Raw genomic sequence first — 27,347 nt, 5'->3', positions numbered from 1 at the left:
TAAAATAAAAAACCCAGAACTGCAGCTTTTATTAGCCAGCTTTACAGTCTCTTGTATACAGTACATTGCACAGCTCCGCCTTCACAATAACGCTTCCTGTATGAATATTGTGCCTTCCATGATGCAGTATAATCAAGGCGACTTACAGAACACTGCTGAGTTTATATCAAAATAAACAGAAGATGTAACCTTGGTTTATAATGAACATCCAAATTACCATGTACAATTTGCAGTAGACTCTGTAATGAGCTTTGATATATAAGCTAGATGACAGTGAAGGGGGAAAAAATAGTTTAAACTATCAAGTTTCCTCTTGAAATGTCTTTTCCCAAGGCACTGTGAACAAGACTGTTAGCAATTCTCAATGACTAAAAACACCAATGGGAATATAAATATTTCACACAACAACCACCGTCACATCATCAGCTATTCTCTTATTCTTTCCCTTAAACAACGCCCCTGAAATTTGTTTGGTCCTTTGAGGGGTAATCAAATTATCTTCTGCAACATCACATATTTGTATTCAATACATCTATAAATCAAAGCTTTGTTGGATTATTTAACCCTTTCACTGTAAAAACTAAAGGTTTTTTCCTCACTATTCCTGAACAAATCTGCAAATTCAACTTATTAAAAAAAAAAACAACCCAAAAAGCAGAAAGGGTTCAAAATCAAGCAAAGCCCTGTGTTTTTCAAGAGGAAACCATGCAAGAGTACATAAAAAGGCAAAATTGGCTACTTGAAAACCAAGAATTGTTTTTAATGCATTGGCCAAGGAAAATAAATTGCAAAGTTCTGTGAGGTTTTCTAAAACTTTACAAGAAAAACCGATGGGCAGTTCTAGTCAATCCAGATGTTCTTTTATCCTGTTTTAAATGACAACAAATACAGTCTCACACAATACAACTTCATCTTGACTGCAAGAGACACTCCTGTGTGATGCCTTCAGCATGACAAAATTACTGGGCAAAAAGAAAATTGGCATTCATTTCTTCAAGGGCTGATAAACAGAGGCATTGGGGTCAAGTCCAGAAGGGCTGGTCTCCACAAATTTGGAAGAGTAATGTGGGGAAACCGGACTCAGAGTGCTGGTGGCTGCAGTGTATGTTATGCTGGGCATTACTGCCATGACTTCTGCAATCTTCTGTTTTAGGTCCTTGATTTCCTGATCTTTTTGAATTATTTGCCCTGAAAACAGCAAACAACATCACTTAGAACCCACAGTGTGTTCTCACCCTCCACCAACTGTTCATTAAGAGCTGTTGAAGCAAAACACCCAGGAGATATTCACCGCCTAACACAGCATCAGTAAAACACAACTTGTGTAACTCCTGCTTTGTGTTGAGGTGAATTACCTCTAGTTACCACGTCACACAACTTGACATAGCACTTCCATCAGATTTTGCACTGTTTGCATTCACTGCTGCATCAATTATTTCTACAGCTCAACTTGGCTCTTTTCCATTCACCTTTTACAAGCACCTCACAAGAGCAGTAGCATTTGCTTATGAGATGAGTTCTTCAACTGAACCCCCTTTGTGCACACTCACATCATCACTACAGCAATTAATAAAACAAACACCAATGAAATGAAACGATTTTCCTGCAGCCAAGCAAATTTCTGCTGGGAAATTAAACAGGGGCTAAATCAAAAGGTTATTTAATTTTATTTGATTTTGCTTCATTGGTTCCTAACCTGAGCAGGGAGTTATCGTCGGTTTCGTGCTCCCTCTGGTGGCTGCGGCACCAGTGTCGATGCTCACCTTACCAGTGCCAGATTTAAAACTGCCTGGGTTATTTTGCTCCCCCAACATTTAGGCTGTATTTACTTCAAGAGTAATAAAATACAATTAGGATTCAAGGAGAGGGGGTTAATAGATAGCAACTATTATTTACAGTCCAGCCCTTTAAAAGAAGCTCTCCAGCTTTGAGGTAATGGCTTATAAAAATGTAGAAAGCAATGATAAATTAAGTCAAACACCCATCTTGATGGCTTTTGGCTTCAGTTTAATAGCCTGGGCAATCAGGTCAGGTTCACATGGGCAGAGCCACAAAAGGCAAAACCCCACTGAAAGCTGAAATGCTGAGTGGGGGCTGTAGCTCACCCCTAAATAAAGAGGTAGGATATTCTTTCTGCTCTATTGTCATGCTTTCAGTCAGTACTGTGGATTGAATTAAACTATCCTGCCTTACCTTGGGCGATCTCAAGCTGCCGTTTTGCATCTCCTAATGCAGAGAACAGATCCAGCTTGATCCTTGTCTCTGCGCTCAGGCTGTTCTCTAAGTGCTGTGTTTTATCCTGCATGGCTGAAAGTGCTGACATTAACACCTCTGTATCCTTCTCATTCTCCTTGTACTTTCGCAGCTCCTGGAGGAGTAATTAGGACAAATGTTATTCTCATTGATTTCACACGTGAGATATACCGAGAAGTCTTTCTCTTCCCCACAGCACACCACTGGGCCTGGGACTAATACTGTAAAATTAAAATGATGGTTAATTAAGGACACTGTAATATTACCTCCAGTAATTATACACGATCATCACAAGTGATTAAAGCCATATTGTACAACACATAAATAGTGCAGCGAGCAAGTACCATTTACTCTGCCTCTCAGCCCTCTCTCATCTGTATCAAGAGCCCCCACGGAGGAGCCCTCCTCAGCCCTTCCAAGTGCCAGCCAAGCAGCCAGGCAGCCCTCAGCCAAGCTGTGGAATGTGACAACACTTTCCACAGCAAAGTGGCCACAGTGGGGACTGATGCCTTGCTGAAGAGTTTAAAGTGATACTAAAGAAGCACTTAAAGCTACTGCAATTGGCCGATGAAAGGGATTTCTAGGGTTTCTTTATCTCGGAATACTTCCCACATTGAACCCAGCTGTGCTGCAACCCCAGAAATTTGGAAAAAGGAAATGGAGGGAGCGAGGATTCTGCACACAAGAGTCAGGCACTGTGTGGCTGGGAAGTATGCATGAAAATTTTGACTAAGAAAGAAACAGTACCTCTTCAGGAACAGACAATTTAAAGGAATAAGGTCAGCTTCAGCTCACACATCGGAGCTCTTAAACTTGAATGTGCAAGACAACGCATCTGCTACGAGTCCAGCACAATGTACTTTCAACAGTCAAGCACTATCAGGAAAAAACAAAACATGTCTGGCCAGCGATTCAGACTGCATAAAGTAAGCAATCTTGCTTGCTAGCAGTGAAATGTAAAGTGATGCAGACTGGCAACAAGCTCCTCACATTAGATGAAAACTCTTGAGGGGATTTACATTCTCAGTCTGCCCAGACCATTGGTCTGGGGGAAAAGATTCTAATAATTTAAACAATAGAATGGTGCGGAGCTGAGACAACCTCTCTCATACCCATCTTCCTGCAAATAAGTGTCTTGACACAAGACATGCAAGACAGACATCTGAAGAACATAATTCTTGAAGGGGTTGATTGCCTCCACCAGTTTCCAAGGGCTGAAAGCACTCACTCCTTGTGATGCTGATCTAAGCCCCTGGTGCTTTCTCATTACCTGAACTTTCATTTCTAGTTCTCGTATCTGATCTTCTTTCAGCTTTATGTCAATTGTTAGCTTCTTGCACTCTGTCTCCAGCTCCCGGATACGGTTCCGTAAAGTTTCAGTACATTCTCCTCTGCAGAAAAAACATCGAGATGCTGAAGCAAGTCCTCCCACTGCCTTAACACAAGTAGACCTCTTAAAACAGATCAAGCTTCCTAATAAAGAAATAAATACAGACTACTCTTTTATGTACAGAACAGTGAAAAATGCCGCCCCAAATCCCCCCAAAGCACATCTCAGGGATATTCTGGAGCTGAGCTTGGTCTGGGGTAGAACAAAGTACCTTGTAGCAGCAGCAAATGCCACAGCACGTGCAGCAGTTGCTTCTTCCAACTTCTTTCTTTTCTTTTCTTCCATTAATTGTTTTTCTACAAAGGCTCGTGCCTCCTGCTCTGCCTTCAGCTTCTTCTCCAACTGGCTGATCATTTGTTTGTCTTTTTGTTTCATTTGTACAGCATTGTGTAATCTGGAAGGTAACAGGTACAGGATTTAACGGAGGATTTCACCTACTGAAAATAAATTGCTGCCAGTGGTCCCGCATGAGCCTTGCTGGATTTGCCAGCAAATTTCATAGAGACTTAACACAATGCTTCCCCTGACTACAGTCAGCAGCACTGACTTAGTGTAAGAGCACCTACTTGTTCTGAAGCAGCTCATTTTCCTGGCGGAGCTGCCCGATCTCGGACCGAATCCCCCGCTCTGTGTTGGTCAGAGAACTGATCTGACTGCGCAGCTCCTGCTCGATCTGCCTGCTCGCCTGCAGGTCAGCCTTTAACTTCTTAATATCTTGTTCCAACCTAAGACAGACAATTTGAAGGGACAATTTCAACTTTATTTCCCAATTACCCAAAGGTTCACGCATGTTATATAAAAATCACAGAGCGAACATCGCACCATCTGCCAACCCCCCAGCCCTTCAGACTTAAAATACTCAACTCTCAGGAATTATGTTTATCCTTGCTAAATAATAATGTTTTATGTAACGTTACGTACATAGCTCTATTATAGTGATACACACGCTTCGTATCCTCCCACAGGAATTTGTTTTGCACTGCAGAATCCCAGAACAAGAATTATGGAATTACATTTTTCCTCTAAGCCTGAGAGGCTGTAACCAAGGCCAGATGCACACCTGAACAAATTCTACTTTTCTCACCAAATCAGGGTTTCATTTGTGAGCTACAGCCGATCACGCTGCCGAATTCCCACCTAAACATGGTTTGCTCCTTGAAGCGCATGATGTGCACGGTGAACAACCAGGATGTGTCAAGTCATCCACAGTTCAGGAGTCAGTAAATTTATTTTTAATTGTTCCTGAGCAGGAGCCATCTGCTATCCATTTAGCTGTAGCTTTAGAAAGTTCCTCAAGACTCATGTGAGCTTATTATCAAACCTGGTTAAAATAAGCCCCAAGTCGCTGAAGAGAGGCACGCAGCTCCCCTGAAATATTTCCCCACACTTTAAAGTATTCCCCAAACGTATTTCAAAATGTGTTTCTTCTTGGAATAAAAGCATGTCTCAGGTAAATAATAATCATTTTTATAAGCACAGTCACATACTTATTTAAAAGCAAATATGCCTCTCAGTCACTCACACAATCTCATTTGTGCCATCAAATTATCATTGATTCAAAGTTTCTAAATGTTCATAAAGAAAATAAAGATGTTTTTCCTTCCTAAAGTTCCACACAGAATTAGTGGCAGTTGAACATTAGGACGTGGGGAGAATTGTCACAAGAGCCCAAATGAACAGCCCTTACTGACATTCACTAGTGCAGGTGAACTGTTGGAGCTTTCTGTCCTCAGAATGAAAACACTTCACTCCTCTGGGCTTCAGTGCAGGAAAATCTTAACCTAAAATGCTACTGAGAGAGCTGTAACAATATGAGGTATAAGAACATCCTGTGTGAATTAACCAAGAGGTTAAATGTGGAATCATCAGACTTCTGGAAATCCATAAAAGCATATCTGTAATAGGCTAAAACTGCACTGAAGAGGTCTACTGGGTAAATGAACAGCAAGAAACAGCCTATAAAGGATCAGATCCCACTTTCTATAGCTGTACTAAGTTGTCTTTCTAGTTATACTTAAACTGCCCCACTGATAAAATGAATTTCTTTTACTATAGTACAAACTGTGGTCAAATGTACTTTTAAATAGAAAAAAAACCCCACCCCACTGAACTTAGAAGGCAAATAGTAACGGCACAAAGCAAATACACATTTCAGATGGAAGACCACAAATCATTTCAACACCTTGAAACGTTCTGTTGTAGGATGAAAAGAATTTGCAAACCTAACCAAATATTCCTTCCAGCATGTAACCACAGCACACAAACTAAAAATGGAAAACCCATCAGCAGATGTTATTAGGCACGTATCCTCCCAGTGTTCAGTATGTTAAGTGATGGAGCTGGAGACTTGCTGGACAATGATATAACAGTTCAATTTGATTTTCCAATAAACAGTAACTCAGGATTTTAGAAAGAGCAAACTCAGTAATTGAAGAGAGTAAGATGCTGTAGGAAGCATTAAACTGTTGTAAGGCAACAGCTGACTGGTTTTAATATAGGTTTTCATAAATAGGTGAAAATATGGTTGGAAGGACAACATAAAGGAATGCACAGAAATCACACACACACACTTTACATTGACATTTATCCACAGACTGCAACATGCGTGTCCATAATAAAGTGATAACTGTGAAAGTAAGACAGCTGTAAATATCCTTTCCCCTATAACTATGCCAAAATGCTCAAATAAGATACCAGGATTTATTTTGGGTATTTAGTATTCCAGGAAAAGAAGAACTGATCAGGTGAAGCTCAAATAAATCAAGAGGTGCTGGCACAGGACCAACTGAATTTGTGTTTCTGGCAACAAAGCATTGACATTAGTTCCAACTTCTGAAGCCATCTGGTTTATGGCATTCCTGCAGTTCCCGGAAGGGCTCTGCACCCACAGTGCTCGTGGGGCTGGTCCAGGCTGTGCTGTAAAGAGAGCTGAACCCTGCAGGATCCAGAGAGCACGCACAAACATGAGCAGAGAGGATGCTGCTTGCCAAACCAGGGGAAATATGAGGCCACAGCCTTCCTTTTCACTCAGCCTGGGTAAAAGTGTCCAACCAAAACTGTGTACATTAAATCTGTGAGAACTGGGATCAAGAAGTGTTACACACTCATACATCACTCAAATCCTGCCTGAACACTTAACAAAAACCCCATGGATGTCCTTCTGCCTTTACTTTTCAAGCATGCTCCAAGAATCAGATGTTCACCTTTTTGCAGGATTAAACTCAACAATAATTGCTCAAACCCTGGGTGCTTCCACCATTTATGAAAACCCAGCAGCCACACTGCTAGAACGCATCCAGGCAGCCCAGGCACCGAGAGACAATGACTGCCTATGAGCAGCCAGCACTGCCCACCTGCAACCCTAACTCAGTACATGCTGCAGAGGAGCTGCTGCTTCTCAGAAACTGCTAGCAGGTGTAAAGTGGGAGCTGTATACCCTGTGTGCCCATTAAAACACAAAGACTCTCCAATTTACCAGCCACTGCAAACGAGCTCACAGTGGGCTCAGCAGTTCAAAAGCGGCAACTGCACTGCTTCAACTTACCCTAATCAATGGATTCTGGGCTTCCATGCACCCCAATTTTTCACAGCACCTCGCAGTCAAGAGTCTTTATTCTGTTGTGAAACAGAAATAAAATCTCTCCTATCAGTACAGATAACCTAACTTGAACAGAATAACAGATGTGTCAATCAAATGCATGATCAATCTATGCGAATGACCAGCTCCTGTAGTGCAACTCCAAAGGGGCAGAAGAGAACTAACAAAGGAAACTCATCTCTTTCTAGTCAATGGCAGACAAAAACATTGGAAATGTATCCGGCAATGGGCTTGGTTAGAAATACATCTTAAAGTAAGGTTTTACCAGATTTTAATTAATCCTTTTCATTATGCTGTAGTTTTCACTACAGCTTTAAATACCAAAGCAGCTGTTTTCTACAATTTAGAGAGCAAATAAATGCTCCTCACTATCTGAAATGAGTTAGGAAGCTAATAATCCATCATAATGGAAGGACCAACTGTTTCCTTACATTTTCTCTCCCAGATCTGCCACAATTAGCTAGATACAGAACTTCATTAAGAAAACCAAACCACATGAAGTTAATTCCCCCTCAAAACCACATGTATTCCTTGCATCCTCCACTGTGTAACCGTGTTCTTATCAGTCAAACATTTTCAGCCTAAACATGTCTCTGTGGAACAGCAAGCCAAAGCTCTGCTCTGCAGAGAGAGGGGTCATCCATCATTTTCCCCAGAAATAGAAGAAGATGAAGAACACCCCTTCTGCTACCTGCTTTCTAAATTGGAAGCACACCATCAAGGTAAAGCAATGCAATGCCATAAAGAAAGCTGTGCTGCTACAAGCACGAAACAGTGTGTGAGCTGCCCCTCCTGCAACAGTCTGCACCACTATTGCAATGATAAATGACCCAAGAAGACAGCATTTTTTAAATTATTACTATTCTTTCTACCATTTCATTTTCTGCTTAAGTCTCTTATTTCCAGGCTTATTGGGAAAGTTATTTACAAAGTGGGGGTGAAGCAAACCAGAGTTCTAGAAGATGCTTTATTGCTGCACAAACTACAAATCATTTTGACATAAAACTATTTTTCAGATGAGGGTTTAGCTGCAGATTATTACATTGTGCTGTTTACACAACCAAGGCCAATTTTTCTTTGCAGTTTGCCATTACTATAAATGCAGATTTACCCATTTTCTTTTCTCAGCAGTACCTCACATCATTCCTGATCTTGCTGATGAAGAGAATTCATCAGTAATCACCTCCAAGACTAAGTATTTTTCCAAATGCTTCAGGGAAATGGATGGATCAACTTAAAGACAACTCAATTCAGCTTAATGCTCCCAAGTATTGATGACTGGTGAATAACATACCTTGTTGCTTGGTTACTCATTCAGCTAACTCAATTCCATAATCACCTGGCAATTGTGCACAAATTAAAACACAATTTATAGAGAAATTAAAGTTTTCAAAGCCCCAGAAGGCCTCGGATGCTTTTCTAAGAGACCCATGTTCTTCCTTGGCTGTGTTCTGGCCCACTCTCTTGGCATATGCATCCCCTGCAGTGAACCTAACTTCTCTAGGTAGCCAATGTGATCCCACAGCACTGAGGTTCTCCTGCTGTAACTAACAGGCTGATACTAGCAGTTTCTCAGAGCACTTCTCATTACCAAAATGACAGTAATCCACATAGAGAAAGCCAAGTTACTTATTTTTCTCTTCCACAGAAGTGATCTAAGCAGGCGGCATTTCAGGTTTTTCTGTTTCTGAACAGTCCAAGCACTATGTTGGCAGTGGCTTGAAAACGGTCTGCGAGAAGGATCACTGCCATGATTTCTAACTTACATTCCTAACTCTTTTTCTTCTCTGCTCTATACTTCCCATCACTCCCATCATATCACATGAAATGCTGACCCCCACAGAAGCTGACAGCAAAAAGCCTGGAACCCTAATGCCATTTCAGGCAAGGGGGATAAGGAAGCAAGCAGCAGCCTTAGGACATCAACAGTGCCACAAAAGATGTACAATTATTAGTATCAAATGGAGATAAATTTACATGAAAACCTTCAAGTCTGTCTCTGCAGGTAACATCAGATTGTAGTAAAGCAAAGGAAAATGTGGGTAGACCAGCTCTTGCTTTGCAGAGATTTTCCTTAGTCCAACTGCCAGAAGATGTCATTGTTATCTCCAAGAATAATTAGTACATGAGACAGGTTGTTTCCTCGTGTGCCAACAGCAGGACATCTCTGGATACAAACAGCTTTGCCAAGCTGCACTGCCAGGTTTTTGACTGTGGCTTTTTGTGCCTTTTTGGGTTTAAGAGTGCAAATAGCCAGAGGCAGGAAACGCTGTGTAATATGCAACACACACAAAGTCTGCAGCGATTCCAGCTTGGACTTGTTCTATATATCAAACCCCTAAACCATGAACAAAACCTGCTGTGCCTCAGAAGTGACAGTGAAACAGCAACAAGAAGTCAATCTGCACTGTACCTACTGACAAACAGCATGAAGCATTATGAGATACCACGCTCATCCCTCTGCTAGATCCCAAAGTATTCCTCTTGGCTCAGTTACCAGTGCTGGGAAATGAAGAGCTCAGATTAGAGATTCAATTACCAAGTTCTTGACAAACCAACAGTAGATTTCAGCATCCACTGGAAGTACACACTTACTTCAATGGTAGGAACATACCCCTAAGAGGTTACTTTTAAGGCTGATCAGCAGGGACACAGTCTCTTAAATCACTCTATCAATTGAGATGACAGTAACACAAGCTTCACTGAAACATCCAAAGACGGGGAGCAGCAACTTCCTCTCCTCTGTGCACTAACCATTTACCAGACGCAGCAAGAAGAAAACCTCAACTGTTTCAAATAAGAGTAATATTGTATATATAAAACATTAACTTAATCAGCAGTACCATTTCAGATACAAAGTGTCACATCAAGTAGCTAAGAGAAGTTTAGCAGCATGCAATACTGTCTTGCTCCTGAATAACCCCTGTTAAGCCGAGTCCCCAGCAGTCCTAAGGCATACTTTACATTTAATACGGGTTAGTCAGCCCAGGGAAGTCATTTGTGAACACAAAAGGAAAGCAGCTTGGTTTTGACATCCTGCTGCGAGTCTGCTGGACAAGAAGTTATAAAAAGCCTCTTTATTTGGAAGCTGAGCAGATCTGATCTGAAAGTCAGACACAGAGGCAAGAGTCCACACAGCCCTTTTCAGGCTTCAGCACTGACGCAGACTAAAAGTTTAATAACAGGAATGAGTAATACTACTGGAAGTGGAAAAGATGATGAACAAATCACTCCTTACACTCCAGGGACAGGATAACTGACAAGCTTTGAAAAATAAACATGAATTTTTAAATTTAAGTGCATTCCACCCCATCCAATTTGTCAGGTAAGTTTATGCTTCCATTGTGTAGGAGTTACATACTCAATCTGAATAGAAACTGCATTTCAAGAATGATTTCAGTCATCGCGTTTGTAAGAAACTGTGAGCAGCAACACACAGGATGTTGGTGTTTTAAGTGCTCCTGGCTTGCCTGCACAGGGAAATCAATGTTCAATGAGCAGCTACAGGAATTACTAACACAACAGCCACATCACACCCACACATCACAGAGAAACACTTGACAAACAAAGACTGAAGTAGCTTAATTCTCCTTCCGGGCAGAGTAAGGCTACCTTGCACAAAGGCACGCTCAGAGTACGCTAATACGTACTCTGCCCCTACCCAGTGAATTAGAGGAGTAAGAACACTGTAAGGGCACAATCTAGTTTATTGCATACCCACTTCTGCATTAGAAAACCTGCTTTGGACAATGACCATGATGACTTGGAGCAAGCTCACATCACAGCATATAAAAATTTCAATGTGTAATGTAAAACATACGAGGTTTAAATCTCATTTCTTGTCATAGCTACACGGGACAAAAGCCTGAGTCTTCTCTTTTCTCAGCACTTAGGAATTAAGTTTTAAACTGCAGCAAAGCTGAACTGACCTGTTTTCTTTAGTGAGCAAGTAACATAAGGAGCACAGAGATGCCCATCTGAAACTGGCAACATACAAATACAGCAGTCCTCTACAGGCTTCTTAAGATGCAGCTTTGCTGAACAGACAGCCATCTGTATCCCATTAACCTTAGCTGAATGCGATTCACAGATTAGATTGATTAGCTGGTTTCTCATTTTCTTCATACAAGCTCTCTCTAGACATTAGGTATCAATTAGCCTGGATATGTAACTGGCAGAGGTACACCAAGCAGTGACAGAGTGATTAGCAGAGGAGAAAAATAACATTTTCATCGAAGTAATTGTATTCACACAGCATAAATCCTCAGAGACAGACCAGAGTCAAACTCCTATTACCAAAAGGAACCCACAGGGCCAACGAACCCAATCTGCCAATTAAGTTGGCCAACAAGTGGTTGAACACAAGAGTTCAGCACGTGAGAAAAGGAGAAAGACAGACATAAGCCAGGAACAGTAAGAAAGTGCATATCCATGTAACAGCTTTGTTCTAGATGTATCTCTATCCCCAGTCCAAACACTTCCTCCCTTTTTCTTACAAGTACTTGTTCTGGTAACATGACAGCACTGTATGTCTTCACTTATACCCTGCAAGTACTTAGCTGCATTTCACAAATACATCTTCACTGAAACTTCAGATAATCACATGTAAAGATGTGACTTGTTCAATCTTTGTAGTTTACAAGGCAGCTAAATTAAATCCTTTGGACCTGTTTTTAAACCAGTAAGTCAGTAGATATGCAAGCAAGAATCTGAACTTCGAACTTTAAGGGCTTGCACAGTAGCTCATACTTTGCATCCTTACTTGTGAATTGAAGCTTAAAACAAAAGCCCAACATTTTGGGCTTTTCAGGGGAAAACCAAAACAAAAAAGTAAGACAAAACAACCTGTTCAGGCACCATCAAACCCCACTGAACTCCATGGAGATTTAAAGGTCACTCCATGGAAAGTTTGTCAAGAACACATCCACTGAGCTCTGTTATCGTGATTCTCCACATTTCTCTCATGCCTTCTATGAAGCGACTGTCAAGCTACTGATTGTGCCCCACAGCACCCCTGTGAGGTAGGCAAGTACTGTGTACTGAGGTAGAAAGGAAGCAATTTGCTCAAGGCTGCGGAGTAAACCAGAGGCAAAAATCAGGAACAGAACCCGAAAGGCCTAGTTCCTAGTTAACTTCTTCCATCACTAGACAATTCTGTTGTGTTCATGGGATCATATTTTCCTATGGAAAAAAAGCTCCGATGTACTGGAGAGAAGGGAGGGTAAGACAGGCTGTTACACAATGTTCAGATCAAACTTACCTTACCAGTGCATCTGGTTTGCTTAGCTGGTTATTAGGAATACAGTTTTCCATTAAGTCCTTGTGTGTGCTTGGGCTCTTGCTGGCACACTTCTGCTTTTTCTCATTTTTAGCAGATGAGGAGGGGATGCTCCCATTCGTTGCACTGTGGCTGCGAGGTGAGGAGTTCACCACTCCACTGACGTTTTTGTAATTTTTGGATGAGGCAGTGCATGAGTCCTCTTTTAAGAGGTTTTCTGTACTTCCCACAAGATCATTATTTAATCTTTTACTATTGATATGGTTTTCCATATATTCAATTTCTTGTATTTTAGAGTCTACAGGTTGCAAAATATTGTTATTTATCCCAAGGTTGTGTTTCTTCGCATCCTTGTCCTTTTCTTTCCCTTTTTCTCTATATTCTAGCTCTGGCAACGTTGCAGATAATTTTTTATTGGCTGGAATGCCTCCATTGTGCTGCAATAGTATCGAGGAATCCATATCAGATAATCCTTTGGCTGCTGCAATACCAAAACAAACAAAAAATATACTTAGTTCATTAAATCAATCAATATTGTGACAGACAAAGAAACATCATTAGCTACATATCAATCCTTCTGCAGAAAGCAATCAGTATTAGGGTCTATCTAGAAAAGCAAATCAGAAGTCACATGATAACTTAAGACTTTTTTTATCATTACTGGCAAGAAACAGGGACTGAATAATAAATACTCATGCTTCATGAAGCACTGACTAGATTGATGCAGTTGCTAATGAAGAACTAAACAGAAGACATAATTCATTTCCACTGCCATACTAACCACTGCCAAAACCATTTCATTTCTGGCTCCTCTGTTTCCAAGTTCACTGTACTTCCAGCAAAACAATGTGGACTAACAAAGCTTTTCCTTAGCAGGTTTTTTAAATAGCAGATAAAGCAAACACATTAAGTAATAAGTATAACTTGCCTTCCTCTGCCTCCCTCTCTTGCCTTTGTAGCATCTGCTGTTCTGGGGGCAGAGCTTGCTGGAGAAGCTGCATGTAGAACTCATTCTCTTTCTGCACTTCTTTTTGTTTTCTTAAACGCATTTTGTAGCTGACGTAACTTTTAAAGCCAAAGCCCAAAGTCACAACAGGGTAGCCAATACTAGGAAAAAAGCAACGTTATCATTCAAAATGTAAGCATAATAGCAAATTAATAAACCATCATTAATAGTAACAGATTATATAGCTGAGAATACATCTAAATGACAACTTTGCCCAGAAAATTATATATAAAATGGTTTTTGCTGTACCACAGTTAACAGTTTAAAAATGTAGGCACCTCTTTATTGAGGTAAAATTACAGTTCATTGCAGACAACAATTAAGTGTAGCACAAATTAAAGGATTATGACAATGCAATGGCACTACCCAAAGACAGCTTTTAGACAAGCACCAGACTAAGAATCATGCATCTTCTGAGGAGATAAGAGCCAAATACAGCAGAAGTTCCCAAGTTTTTTTCCCAAAGGGCAATGTAATATATAAGACATTAAAGTGGGAGATGTGTTAGCAACATCCATCCAGAACAGTGGAAGGAGAAACCGACCCTTGGCTTCATCCTTTTGCATTCAGAAATTAAGAGCACATCCCTTTTCCAGCACTCTTTAAAACTGAGACAAAATACCACCTCTGCAACTGGCCCTGTGACCTCTTCTCACTGCAGCACAGGCTGACAAATGAGAGTTGGAGAAGCCACTGGAACATACAGCTTTGGGGCTGCCATGTTCTTTGAGGGGACAAAAGCTGTGAGCCAAAGTGCCACCACCCACCCTGGGAGAGCTAGAAATGACCCTGGAGGTGAAGCCTCAGTAATCACCTGCCTGCTGCTGCTGCTGGCCACAATTAAGAGATCTGTGGGCAACAAATGGCCTTCAGAAATTCCTGTTTATGGGATTGACCTTGAAGTGGAAACATCCCATCCCTAAACTTGGTTCTTCCACTGATCTTACTGACAGTCACAACATGAAAACTTCCCTTCCAGCCAGATTCTGCTCTTCCATTTGCTGATGGGGATGACAGAAGCGTTACAGAACTTGGGAATTATTTCCTTGCACATCAGCTTCATCACACAGGATTTGAGTATCACCTTGTGACAAGTGCACCAGCAGAGAATGCCAACAAACCCTGCTGGAGTATTTATTAACACGGATACTCCATCAGTGAGCTAACACCCCTGAATCAAAATAAATAGATCTTTGACAAGTATTTTAACAAAACAGTGGAGTTGCATTTTAAACACTGAAGGTATCCTCGATCAGGGGAGAACTCAGATGTAGATGACTATTAACCGTCACAGTCTTCTCATTCTTTGCTCAGTAACAGCAACACTGTGCAAATTGCATGTCTAAGTAAGCTGCCAGAATGCAAGAATCATTTGCATATGCATCTGACATTATCTCTGCCAAGGCTTCTTTTGTAATGCTGTGTAAAGACAGCTGTAGCTACAGTGCTAAAACTCTGATGACAAGCTGAAATGTTTGCATCCAATTCAGCAGCAGAAAGACCTTTCTTCACAGTTCCTAAAGTGCTTTTGTAGCCTATTACAGAATTTTATTAGTGTTTAAGGGACTTATTGCACAATGTAGACAATATAAATGGACAGATGTATAATTTATTAGAGGCTGTATCACAGGGAACTGGACCAAATGACTCCAAGAAAAACAGGACACATTTTAAACGTAGCCCAATCAATGGATACTACACCAAAAACCTGTGGAATAAGAGAGCATTTCTTCCAGATAGGGATACTCTGCAGCTGAGTCTTTTGCCTGAAGTCACTCTTATCATTTCCAAAGAAGTGATACAATTAAGTAGTGGTTGTCTTGTTTTCTGTCACGATTTTCAACCTGCAGCTTATTCACTTCCTCTTGTGAATTATGAAATCACTCATGAGAGCCCGTCTTGTTGGAGGGGAAAAAGAGGAGTGCTTTGTTACAGAAAAAGAGGATGATTTTTTGGTAATGGTATACATAAATTATCAGTGAAACTACTTTGCTACTTTTACCATCTATTCATTATGTGAATACAAAATTTGTAACCTGATGCCAGGTAACACTAGGGATATCCATGCTACAAGTTCCCTACAGCTCACAAGCACTGTATCTTCAGATAGGTTGTACTTGGTTATTGCTTAGCATGCATTTCTCATGGACTATTTAATGACAGATGTGTGAGGGGAGAACTGAACAGCCAAGCCATAAACCAATATAAGAAAGCCTTAAATATTAATTCCTCTGGTGAACTAAAGGTAAGGAGAACAAGAAAACACTCACCAGTGCGCTGCAAATGGACGACAAAGGTCTACATGGAAATTTTTTAGATCTTTAAATCTAATGGCTGCTTCGATATAAACAAAAAGTATCCACAGTGATACTGTTGGCAAGCACACACCCCTCTCTATTGACAGAAGAAAGAGAGAAAAACACCTCAGTAATATATTACAAGCAGCAAATCAAGCTATTTTTAAAACATTCCAAAAGTCAAGGGGAATTTTCAGACAGACTTACAGGGGATTGCAAGAGGTTTTGTTCAGAATAAAGTATCAAGGATGTCTTTCTTTTGACCCACATCTAAACTTTCATCTCCTTATCCTGCTTTATTACTTTGAGAAGACATCAGTGAAAAATAACAGATGCACAGCTAATGAAATAGCTTGGCACAAAAGCCTACCCAGAGAAAGAACACAAATGGAAGGAACTGCAGAAGATGAGGTAATGTTACAGCTTATGATCTTTGAGTCAGAAGTGGTAAGCTTGGACTACTTTCTCACTCCAAGTTAGGTATATCTTGGTAGCAGCAGTGAGCAAATCAGCTGAGAAAACAGGAGTGAGTAAGTACAATACTGGTCACTCCATATACAGGCAGTCTGCAACTCAAAACCCTACATGAGGGGGTTGTTCAAGATGCTCTATTGGTTTTTCTCTCCAGCACTACTGGAGAGAATGGAAAGTGGCAGCCAAGCAAGCAAAGGTATTCAATATCCTGGCCACTGGAAAACACCACTTTTACTTGCAATATAGCCACTGTGAATCCCTACAAACCTATCCCAGTTACATGCCACAAGCTTCATACAGCTAAACAAAGGTTTTGATTACATACATATGTGTGACTTACATGAACATTTAAAGAGAAGCAGTGAATTAAAATATTAAACAAGCTCAATAGCTACAGTTCAAACTGGCCCATCATAGTTCTCCTTTAGGGTTTTTTAGCATTAAGGCCGAGAACAACATCAGATAGTGCTTTAACATGTGAATGCAATCCCAAAAATAGCTCCAGATTGTCTATGTACTTTAATTGGGCAGCACCTGGTTCCCAGCATCTTCCATTAGCTCCCACACTGTCATTATGATAAATTACTAACTTGTCAAAAAGATGACTGCTTTCACCCGCCAGCTGAGAAATGATGTTGCAAATTCTCAGGATCTGATGGCAAATCTAGCATAAAATATTACAAAGGCCTCAAATCCCAACGACTTGGGTAGTGAGAAATTACCTCTAAAAAAAGTTTTATTCCTAAAATGTTTTGACTGTGTGAAAGACAGGCACAGAACCCATGTCAAGTGTTAGTGCTCAGGGAAACTAAACCACCTCCCGCTGATGCCAGCTGCTGCCCCAGAACCTAAAGATTTATTAAAACAAAGCCAAACAAGTAAGCATTAAATAAAAAGGGCACTGGGGAAGAAGATTTCTCCATACAGGTGCCAAACTGCTGGGGCAGACACCAGCCTTTTCGCTCAGAAGCTGGATCCAGCTGACAGAAAGTTTTGACTAATATGAACTGAAACTATGGTAATACAAACTGAACAGCACACCAGTGGAAGATGGGAGGAACATAACTCTGTGCCACAAGCTTTTCCTGTGTCCGTGCTCTGTGTTTGTTGAATTGCTGCAGAATGGTTTCGAAGTTAGGAAAATATTTGTTTTACTGCTCTGGAATTGCTGTTCATGCACCTTCAGTCCCACTGCTCGGGCATTCCCGATTACAAGATACACCCAGTATACCAAGTGCAACTGAGCATATTAATGAAAGAACCTTTTTTAACAAAACTGCATTAAAACAAATGTGGTAACGAACAGAAAAGGGGTTTTGCATGTTACTAAAAGCTGCAAGATATATATTCAAATCAATGAAGAAGAATGACCTACCTGTGTGCCAGACATACTGTACCCAAACATAGGTGCTGGCAGCAAAAAACAGCCATTGTATTGGTATGAAGAGCAGACATATTATATTTGACGTGAATGCTACACAAACAAAAAATACTGAAAAGGCCTAGAAGAAAGGAGGGGTGGGGGAAAGAAGAGTGCTTTGTTTATTTCAGCAAATATTACCAGCTTATTAATGCTGACACCACAATGACTTCAACACAGAAACACTAATGCTGCTTCTAACCAGGGCGAAGAAATAGAGTAGTGCAGCCAATGAAAGCAGAAACTTGGCTGATTAAGAGAGAACAGGTACAACGTGAAAATTTGTGCCTATCCACTCCTTCCACCAAGACTTCAAATAGCTACATTTACTCCTTATTAATTTGCTTGAAGACTTTCATCTACACTGTTGATATAACATTATCATCACTGTATTCTCCTTCTGGAAAAAAAAAAACCACCAACCCAACCCAATCAACCAGCACGGTCATTTACTCTCTGAAAGAGCAGGAAAGACCTAAACAGTAAAGGGCTTCTGTTTTATTTTGAAGAAAACCCTGTTCAGGATCTAAACCAATTCACTAACCTCAGGAATTCAAACAGTATTTTCCTATGGTGAACATTTGCTAGCTACGGATTTCACCTCCACTTGCCACAGACAAAGCAGGCAGGCAGAGAGGAGAGGCTTGAGCCCAGGGCACTTAAATCACCTGAAAATTCCTCTGTTTGTGAAGAGGTTCATCAGTGTCATGCAGCCAGTTGTCTAACCCTGAACCTGTGCAGGGTTTCCCTACAGAGGGAATGTGTGTTATACTTACCAAACCCTGGTATCTGAAGGAATCGTAAACACTCCTGATGAAGAGCCAGAATGGCCACAGATACTCAAATCTGAACTCCAGGACAAAATCTGCCAACAGTACCAGGGCCCACACTACCAGGAACTTCAGATACAGGAAAGTACTGGGAGAGGGGGAGAAAGAAAAGGTAATTTCAAGTCAGTATTTGCAATAAAGAGACCTAGTTCAAGAATAAAAACTATAGACAACTATAACAGACAAGAAAACTTCATCCAAAGTCATTTACAACACAGTAGGTTTATTATTATTCTATTAAAACCAGGCCTGGTCTAATGAAGCTAATTCTATTCAACTGCATTTGTGTTAATGTAGCAAAGCAACAGAGAGAGCTCACTGCCCTTGCAGACATGCAGGATCACCTCCCTCAGCTCTGCAGGGCAGTTTTACACAGGCACAGGTATGACTTCACAGCTGAAGTGATGCTCTTCCACTTTGCACTCTTGTACTGGGAGCTCGGAAATGTCTGTGTTCCTGCTCCTCAGACTGCAGATGTTGGCTCATTTTCCACATTTAACACAGAAACTGCAACACCAATAAACTGAGATGTATTTCAGGCCTATAACTATAGCAATTAGGAAGACTGGCTTGATTCCGAGTTGTCAGTGTTATGTTTGAAAACATCCATATTAAATCAAATATAAAATAAAACCACAACAGAAAAATGAAGACACGTGAGACCAGACAGTCCAACTTCTATTTTTTACTTATTTGAAAGCACATTTCCCTTATTCTTTGTCCTGCATTTTGAACCATTCATGACCCTTCTTGGCTAGAGCTCCAAATATTTTGAGACCATATCTAACACAGGAGCACTTGAGGGATCAGCCCGATCCATTGTGCTGATAAGGAGGAAGCTCCCTCAAATCCCACCACCCACAGATGTAGTACGTTACTCCAGCTCCCCAGGATGCAACTACCTTGTTGCACTCTGTTGGGCTATAGCAAAGGTGGGGTTTTTCAAACCTATCTTTTAAATCAAGGGCAGTTTTTCCTTTTAGCTGCTTCTTTTTCCTCCTCTATCACATGCCAACAGCACCAGCAGAACTTTGCCCTGGCTGTCTACTGGTCAGCTGCCAGGAGTTTGCATGCACAGTGCCAGGTAGAGTCGAGTTTCTGCACTGCTCATGAACACGTGGCTTTTTTAGGAAGCTCTTCAGAGAAGACACAAAACAAAAACCTTCTATCAACAGTGTCAGGTACCAGCAGAGGTTTGGAGGCAACGGAACTACTCCTGCAATTATCACTCACGTTGTCACACAAGGTCAACTCCCAAACCACACAACTGGGAGAGCACTTTGATTTCTTGTGAGCAAAGACTGACTCTGTGTGCCTGAAAGTGTCCTTCATTGACTGGCCTGGCTGTGCTGCCTCCCCAGGGGAAGAGTTCTTGCCTGGCTTTGCTGCTGACAGCATGTTATCAGGCTCCCCCTCAAAAGTCCAATGCCAGGCTTTGCACTGTGAAAGGATTTGCTCCCATGGAACTACTCACACAAACACACTCACATGAGTTCATGCTTTAAATGTACTCACACAAGTTCATGCTTTTAAATCAGCACAAACTAAGAGAAAACTTCATAGAAAATACATTTTGAAGACTGTGACAAATAAGCAACTATTCCACATGTGACCCACCTCAGCCTCCCCCCACTCACCTGGCTGAACGTTCTGAATCTGGATTTTAACATAATGGGACTGGGGGGGAAGATCCTGCTTTTTACAGAACCATCCCAGTCACTCATTCAAAACATCCTCTTTGAGGAGAACAAAACTACAGTACAAGTATTAAAAGAAACTAAACCCAACCCACAACAAAACCCAAAGCAACCCCACCAAAACACCTTAAATGGTCACATTTGTCCTAGTAGATTATGCTTGCATACACTGCTCGTCTCTAGTTATGTAAAGATTAGATCTGCAGCACGAGTCTGTCAAAAGCAGCCACATTCAGGGAATACTCAGGCACAAAATGTGGCTGACATGTGGGGACATAGTCACCACTGTGCTCGGCTTGATCACGCTGTCAATTCTACATGTGCAGCTCTTCAGGTCTGAGAAAAACACACAGAGGCACCACAACCAGGCAGTCCTGATGTTGCCTGTTTGGCTGGAAAATCAGTTGTGTTGTGTAGGCACTTATTCCTGGGCTAAGTTTATGGTTACTGTTGATTTTTCTGCCACTGAAACCTATAAAGACACATTTTCCCCAGCAAATTAGGTTGTCAGAACTAACACTTTCCAACTGTTAAGTGCCACTCTAAGTTAAAGCATTTGCTGAATCAGAGTTCTGCGATACAGTCATTACAGTGACTTCTAATACTAAATTTGCATCAATCCAAAGGCCATGGTGATATTTACCACCTTTTAAAGTGGAGTTGTTACAGTACAACAATGGTAATAAGGTTTTTTAAGAATATTAAAGAGCCTATTCCTCCATCACCTGAAGAACTCAAAAGCAATGAAGGATTTTATAAGTACAAGACTAAGACACAAGAAAGTTAGTTCTTTTACAAGACTCTTCCACTTAGGCTGGCCTCAGCAACAACTTTCACTGTTGTGTAATATATCCTACATGTATGTTCAGCTGCTGAGTGCACATGCACTCAGAGAAACCATCAGGAGGGTACTATACCCCATCAATGGCTTTTTCACATCAGGACCTGCTCCCCTCCAGTTAAAGCCTGCAGGGCTGCAGAGCAGAGCTGCACACTCAGCCCAGCTTTAGAAAGGGATACTGGTAGCAGCCTCCAGACATCAGCTCCCTCCTCGAAATGGGCCGGGTTTACATTGTGCTGGCACAGTCACACACAGAGCTCTGCCGGCGCCGCACACTGCGGCTTGAGTTGGCAGTGAGGCTTTGTAGTAGGCAGAAACACAGATCTCTGCTTACCCTTCTTGCACAGAGGTGTGCTGCACACCGGGGTTTGCTGCTCCTGCCCAGCACACAGTTTATCAGTTACCTTGCAAGGGCTTAGTGAACAGACTGCTTTGTATGAACACCCAAATTAGCCATAGCTGAGAAACCTCCAGTGAGAGCTACACCCAGAGCAGGCTGAGGACGTCTCCTTTGGACAGGCTCATCACTCCTCTGTGGTTTGTTCCAAACGACACACACCATTCACATCACACCACGTGAATGAAATGACTAACAGAACTGAGCAGTAGCCCTCCTCCCTCCCTCTGCTTTGTACTAGCCCTGTTACTTCATCTTTGCTCCTCAATCTATTGATCCCTTCCAGATTTCCTCCTCCCCTTCAGTGTATCTCTACTGCTACCTGCTCCCCACACACTCCTCTGGAATCCAGCACCAGCCATCTGGTGCCCATGAACGTCTGGCAGTCATTGATCTTTCTGGGCACATCCACCCAGTCCTCCAATTTTGATAGCTGCTGTGTCAGTATCCTCACTTAAAGATAATATTCACCAGGCAAAGTGCTCTCTAACCTCTGGATCCCTTTTATTAGAAAAGCTCAAATATATTCCATGATGCCAATTAGAATTCCGAGTTTGTTCTCATACAGTAAGTACCTAAAATCTGGGTTATCTCATGCTCTGGCAGATGTCAGGAAACTCTGACTTTAGCGAGCTGACAGGTTTAAGAAGGACAGGGCCTTCCCTATACAACTGGCACAGGGCATCTACTCTCATGGGGTACCAGAAGATGAGGGGAAGGATGGCCACATTCACATGAGCAGGGCACTGCACAGGTAGGAGCAGTGACCACAGTGCTGGAAATCCTGTGAAACCTCAATGGATTCCTAATGCAGACTGAATAGAAACATTTATTCCTAACCCCACGTGGCTGTGCTACCCCTTTGAATTTGCAAACATACAATTTTCTTCCATATTCTCCCCCCCTTCAAGTGCCAGATGCCATTTCCTCCCCCCCCTTGTTCTTTGTTACTGTTCTTTGTTCTCTTTTTCCTGCCCCACAGAAACAGACCTTGTGCTTGCTACAAGGTAAAAATAGTTTTAAAAATCACTAGGAAAAAAAAAAACCAACCAATTATGAACCCAAGTCCTATCTGGTAGCAAATTAAGCTTCTATTCTATCCCTCTGTTATCAGCAAGTCCCTAAGGCTGGAAAGTGAATCTTGGCAGAACTGATGGCATGTTTCATTGTGCAGCCTGGCTCACACAAGACAATAGAGCGGAAGGATCCTGAAGCTGGCAGGGCACCAAACACAGAAAGGTGAACTTTAACATGCCATGGAATTACCAAACAGTCACCACCTCTAGGTTATCCATTCAGTGCCAGACGGAACACTGGGGATGCTCACTGGAGACTTGCAAGCAAAAAAGCTTTGTATATGTAAACATACACACACACACACACATATATATATATGCAAGATTATTACTAGTGGGGAAGAAAAGTGCTACAGAATGAACACAGCAAATATGCAAGAGAAACCATGGTTGCTGGAACGTGGTATGCACACTGGAAATCACTGTGTGAAATCTGAAATGTAAAGAATCCCAGGAAACCTCCCTGACTACTGATTCAGTGTCTTGATACGGCAAAGAACACAGTAATCACTGAAGTATGGAAATGTAAGCAAAGGAAGACAAAATAGAAAATTCTTACAGTAATTCTGGAAGCAAGTGCAATAGAGACTGCTGAACCACAGGCAGCTAAGCAGCAATCAGTATTGTAGTACTGAAACAAGAGCATTGTGAGCCCACTGTGGTAACTCAGCTGAAAACATCACTCCAGAACAAGTAAAATAAAGCGAAAGGAACTGCAGCGTGCAGGGAATGAAAGTCACTGGCAGAGGGAAGCAATATTATATGTGCCGTCGGGGTTGACATAGTAGAACACATTTAAATGTAAGCTAAATTAGATTTGAGACCTGAATTTACGTAATAAAAAATAGCACTACTGGTTCGTTACAGACCTCCAGGTCAGGTTGAGAAGAAAATGGTTTTCCCCATATAGGAAGCTTATAAAAAAAGTGTCAGAATAGATCAGTAGGAAGGATCCTTATGGATTTGCGGGTTTTATTGTTTTTAAGAAAAAGCCTAAAAAAAGGCCACATTCCTGGAGTTAGTAATGAACTGGTTTTCCTTACAGTTTATTTGGCTGTCAGCAGAGTCCAGAATCAAGTCCTTGGAAATGAGCCATATCAGAGGGTAGGGGACACAAAGAATCACAGGATCCCTTAGCAAAGGGAACGCTGCCCAGCACGAGATGCCCAGGGGCACCCGCTGCCTTCATGCCAGCAGCAGGTACCTCAGTAACCACAGCCACATCCTCCCACTTGGCTGCCAGCCCAGGTGAGGCCTGGGATAAAGGGCAATACATATATAGCGCTAAAAAAAAAAATCCTAATTCTAAAGGAACATGCAGTGTTCAAGGACTGTTGTCAAGAAATCCAGGATACACAGCAGAAGACAGCAGATATGGCACCATAAATTAAGCCACTAACACGTGGAGTTCATCTTGAAACTGAGCTAGATACACAATTGGTACCAAGTGCCAATAGGACTCGGTAAAGCCCAAACAAGCAGTAGCAGCAACAAAGCTGAAGGGTTTTAAATAATGAAGGATGAGGACTAGGAAGACTTAGAAACAAGCACCAACAAGTAAACTTTAATTGCCTAACTGCTGACAAGCTGCAATGAATATTTTCATTAAGTTTTTAATGCATGCAGTGTCAAAGGTAGATGTTCATCGCTCAAACATCGGAAAACAATGGCAACTTATAGCTTAAAACCTGAAAAGGCAAAAAGGTTGTGAACACACTGTGGAATAACAAGAGATCTCAATTCCTACCCCCAGTTTGTTGGGTTTGGAACTCGACTGAAAGCACAGATATGTTTTAATTATAGTAACGTTCTTTCCACAGATACTGCAATACTTTTAAATAGCACAAGTCCTTACCATGCTTGCACATAATGTTAGACTGGGGTTTGTTGGGTTTTTTGGGTAGAGGTGGCAACATTCACTTGAAATGGTGCTACTACATCAGAGGCAGCCAGGGCCTCAGCAGCAGAACACACGAGCAAAGCCCCAAGGAGCTGGAGATGGGGAGTAAAACTAAACTGGAAGGGAAGGCAGAAAGCAGAAGGAAGGAAAACCAGCAGCATGGAAAAAGCAGTCTAAAGGAGAACAGGATAGTGAGGCTGCTGTTGAAAATCTGGTGGGGAAGATTGGTCAGGAATAACTTTGAAAGTGTTTCTGAAGGCCTGAGACAAAACAGCTCATTTGATTTAGGAAGTGAATGCTGGGGAAAGGGCTTTAAAGACCTACAGCTGTAACATTTCAGATAGGAAAGGCTGTGAACCCTTAGATCAACTTGTTAGAAATGATACTCCAGACAATGGCAAAATCACTTATTCAGGGAGATGCAATATTCATGTATTTCAGTGCAAGCCTGGATATTACATTTCTAACTCTGTTCTGTGACTAGAAGCTCTTTCCTATTGCTTCTTACACTCTGCTTCAGATTTACACTCGTAGCAAACCTGCCACCAGAGCTTTACTGCAGGCCAATGCCTTCATTGCTTCACCTGCTCCAAAACTCTTCAGCTTTGCAGCTCTCAACTGCACTCACACGTGTCTGTTACAGCTCTGCACTGAAAGCCTGGGGAGGGAGCAAGGATAGGAACATCTGCCTTAAAAAGCAAACAGAAACCCCACCAGAGTTAAGTATCTCAATCATGCTGTTTGTTCAAGCCCAGCTGCTTGGTTGTAACACTATGATGCTACCTACTGATTGTTCTGTTTACTGGGTTTGTGTAAGCTGATGGTGACAATTAGGATAAGTTGAGTAAATAACTGCAGCAATTACAAAACTTAGAAATCTAGAGTTATACCAGAAGCTACCTGGTGTAACCTCCTTGAATTATGAGAGGCAAAGAGGAAAAAAAGTAATAAAGCCCAAAACTAAAAAAGGAGAGCAAAAGAAACAAGGAAAAGAGTCACAATCCATGTAAACCCATGTAGAAGCACTTCTCTCTGCTCGTACTTCCAAAGAGGAAAGCCTTCCACTAGCTTCTCTTTTCTTTCTGGGGGACAATACTTTGAGGTCACTGACTACTTCTGCTGATCCAAATGCCACGTGAAACAAAGGCTAAAATCCCGCTTCTGAACTAAGCATTCCAGAAGTTAGCACAAGCAGCCAGACGTGTCTGTAGGCTGTTCACGGAGATACAACAGCTCTCCACACTGAACACACTGATCACCCTGTGTCCTCCTCGTCTTTTCCTGGTTTTCCCTCCTCTTCTCCCACCTTTCCAACCAGTCACCTCAAAGGTAACAGGGAGCACAGGATTTTGAATGACTTTGGAAAACTAAGTAATTATAAAAGGAATTGCTTCTATTTTCATTATTTTCCCCAAGTTCACTCATCTTAAATATTAACTTCTAAGCAATGGTTGCTTTTTCTTTGACATTCCAAGCACCCTTTTCTCAAAACCCAGGAGTCTAAAGCAACAGCAGACTCTCTACTCTACTCTCACGTGGAGATTCACTACAAGTAGCATAAGCAGTATATTGTGACAGGTTTGTTACAGCCAGAGCCCACTATCATCCATTTCCATATGCAAATCTGCATTATATGAGTTTGCTCAAGTTTCCAGCCACTGCATATATAAACGAGGAACAGAAATGGGACATTACAGTGTAACTTTGGAAAGCCTCTACTAAACCAACCTCCTCTTCATTCAGAAATACACAATTACTCCATTTCATGTAAAACTTGGCATACTCAAGAAGCAGAGCTCTAAAACACCCTCTGAATACACTCACAACAAGTAAATGCTTCAGAATCTCTGTTTCGGTGCATTCTGCATGTAAACACCTAGAAAGCATGCCCTTATTCCAAACCACCCATGGCCAAGAACACGGATCTCGTTTTACTACAGTTCCCCTCCTCGTTTCCTAGGTCAGAGGAGACTCAGACACCGGCTGCGTTTCCACCACCCGTGCTGCAGGATCCCCCACACCGGACCCTGCTCGCATCCCTCGCTCTCGCCGCGGAGACCACAGCACAAGGACCGCGGCCACCACGTGAGGACGGAGTTTCCCGACCCGAGCGGCAGCGCCTCGAGGAGCGCTCCCCCGGCACACGGGCCACGGGAGGGGGATGTGAAGGCTCCCACCAGCTGCGGGCCGCTCCCTCCGGCCGCGCCGGCAGGACCTTGGCCAGCAGCTTCCCCCCCGCCTCTCCCCGGCCCCGGCGGAGCGCGGCGCTGGCTGGGGGGCGGCGGGGGCCGGTGCGGGCAGGCCGCGGGGCGGGGCAAAGCCGGGGAGCGGAGGGGGGGGGGGAACGGGGCGCCATGGCGCGCGTGGCCCCGCTGACAGGGCCGGGGGGCGGGGCGCCGCTGAGGGGACGCCGCCGCCCCGCTCGGTACCTGCCGTAGATGCCCTCGGTGATGCGGTTCCGCTTGAGCGGCCGCCGCAGCTTGCTGCAGTCCGCGCTCCGCCGCTTCATCCTCCCGGCCGCCTGCGGCCCGGCCCGGCCGGCCCCGCCGCGCGCCCCGGCCCCGCGCTGCCCGGTCACGGCAGCACCATCCGCCCCCGCGGGGGTCCCTCTCGCGGGCGCCTCTCCGGTTTTCCCTCTTTTTCCCCCTTTTTTTCCCCGCGAAACAAAGAAATAACAATAATTCCTGGTCAGACCCTCCCCGCCGCGTCCCCCGCGCAGCCGCCGCGCAGCGCCCCGCCCGCCCCGCCGCGGACCAATCCAGCGCTTCACCGCGCCGGAAAGACGGCGAGCTTCACCAATGGGCATTGGGGAAAGGGAGATGGACAGCCGGGGAGGCCAATGGTGACATCGGAGGATAGGTTCCGCCCCTCGCTATCGATCGGCCCGCCT

The 27,347-nt window shown here is 42.7% G+C and overlaps 1 protein-coding gene across 1 annotated transcript; it reads right to left on the bottom strand.

Annotated features, from left to right (window-relative positions):
• On the bottom strand, positions 1 to 27,070 carry MACO1 (macoilin 1). The gene is made up of 11 exons (XM_057401199.1): positions 26,887 to 27,070; positions 18,493 to 18,634; positions 17,672 to 17,798; positions 15,796 to 15,919; positions 13,448 to 13,626; positions 12,502 to 13,000; positions 4,210 to 4,368; positions 3,855 to 4,037; positions 3,524 to 3,644; positions 2,194 to 2,368; positions 1 to 1,188 (listed from the first exon to the last, which is right to left on the bottom strand). The coding sequence occupies exons 1-11, from the start codon at positions 26,964 to 26,966 to the stop codon at positions 986 to 988; spliced, it is 1,992 nt and encodes a 663-aa protein (XP_057257182.1). The 5' UTR covers positions 26,967 to 27,070; the 3' UTR covers positions 1 to 985.
• Positions 27,071 to 27,347: the final 277 nt, after the last annotated feature.

Source organism: Pezoporus wallicus, unplaced genomic scaffold, assembly GCF_028554395.1.
Source record: "Pezoporus wallicus isolate ANWC-B61680 ecotype Strahan unplaced genomic scaffold, APGP_CSIRO_Pwel_v1 contig_14033, whole genome shotgun sequence".
Classification (NCBI taxonomy): domain Eukaryota; kingdom Metazoa; phylum Chordata; class Aves; order Psittaciformes; family Psittacidae; genus Pezoporus; species Pezoporus wallicus.
The sequence above is the reverse complement of the archived record's forward strand: the minus strand, read 5'-3'. Positions and strand labels throughout refer to the sequence as shown.